General features: G+C 44.1%; 1 protein-coding gene across 1 annotated transcript in view; it reads right to left on the minus strand.

Annotated features, from left to right (window-relative positions):
- The window catches only part of TRPM6 (transient receptor potential cation channel subfamily M member 6), a 103729-nt gene that overhangs the window by 58273 nt on the left and 44130 nt on the right, over positions 1–1326 (minus strand). The window contains exon 13 of the mRNA XM_045288587.1: positions 400–593. Within this exon, the coding sequence (XP_045144522.1) occupies positions 400–593 (194 nt within the window). The remainder of the gene's footprint in view (positions 1–399; positions 594–1326) is intronic.

The following is a 1326-nucleotide window of genomic DNA, read 5'->3' on the forward strand; positions in this document are numbered from 1 at the left end:
AATAATTTATGAATTATTTAGGGTTCATGAAGGAGTGGGGAGTGGGGAGGGAGGGAAAAAATGAGGAGCTGATGCCGGGGGCTTAAGTGGAGAGCAAATGTTTTGAGAATGAGGAGGGCAATGAATGTACAAATGTGCTTTACACAATGGATGGATGGATGGATTGTGATAAATAAGAGTTGTATGAGCCCCCTTTAAACGATTTTAAAAAATCACCACGTATCAGAGCTGATGCGAGGGTGACCCACAAAACAGAGCACCCGCCGGTGTTCGGTTGCCAGCTAGCTCCCAGCGCCTTGCATCCCGAGCCGTGAATTTGTTTTATCTACAAGGCTCCGGTGCCTTTGCTTTGGATTGCCACAGTTTCCTCCCCCTGCTACCCCACCAGCAAGCACTCACTTAATCCAACATCCTCCTCCTCTTGGTCATTTGGAGCCTGACGATGGCAAAGGCATTGGACGAGGAGACCAGCGTGGCACAGCAGGATGAAAGGTGGGGGCAGCCACGGCTTCTCGTGGTAGGTCATGATGTAGCGATAGCGGTTGAATTTCCATAGCTTATCAGACATGCACTTCATATCCATGTAAACATTGCTGTGTGTTGCAGAAAGAGAGAGTCAATGCTGAAATACGGAAACCTGAACCACAAGAACCAGATTCTTTCTTTCTTTTCCAGCTGTGAGGACGAAGCCACTCCATGTTACCATGCAGGTACCCGACAAATTATACTCACCAGGTTTACACTCCTCCTTCCACCACACAAAATGCATAAAATGCCTTTTATAATTAAATATACTAACATCCTAATCAGAATAATGACTAGGCAGAAACTACTATTTGAGGAAAAGAGGTCATATTTGAATGCAGTGCATGGAGGTTGCTCTGGAGCTAAGCACTATTCTTAGCACGCATCTTCCTCAAATAAGAAGATCATTTTTATTCTATAACCTGTACTTCATAGTAGACAGCTTTAGTTTCTATCTATATTATCAATCTTATGAAGCTATATTGCCAAATATAAAAATTGCTAGAATAAATGCCCAAATAAAGCAGTATTAGGGATGGAGAGAGAAGGAAGAAGAATCAATTCATCCTAAAACAATGTGTTAAACAGAGCTTCCATTGAGAAGCTAGATTAATTATTTAAGCTAACTTTATATTCAAAGCAACCCTTCATTAACAGGCCACTCTATGTTTTCTCTCCCCCTTCACTGGGACGTGCTGGTGCATGGACAGCCAGGTGATTGCAAGGCAGCAAGCACCTGCAGCAAGGGCGACCCGGTGTACCTGGAGGTGCAGATGACAATCAGAGCATGGGGGCCTCCCT

This window comes from Echinops telfairi, unplaced genomic scaffold (genome assembly GCF_000313985.2).
Source record: "Echinops telfairi isolate 266 unplaced genomic scaffold, ASM31398v2 ScPeMD7_22;HRSCAF=79, whole genome shotgun sequence".
NCBI classification, from domain to species: Eukaryota; Metazoa; Chordata; class Mammalia; order Afrosoricida; family Tenrecidae; genus Echinops; species Echinops telfairi.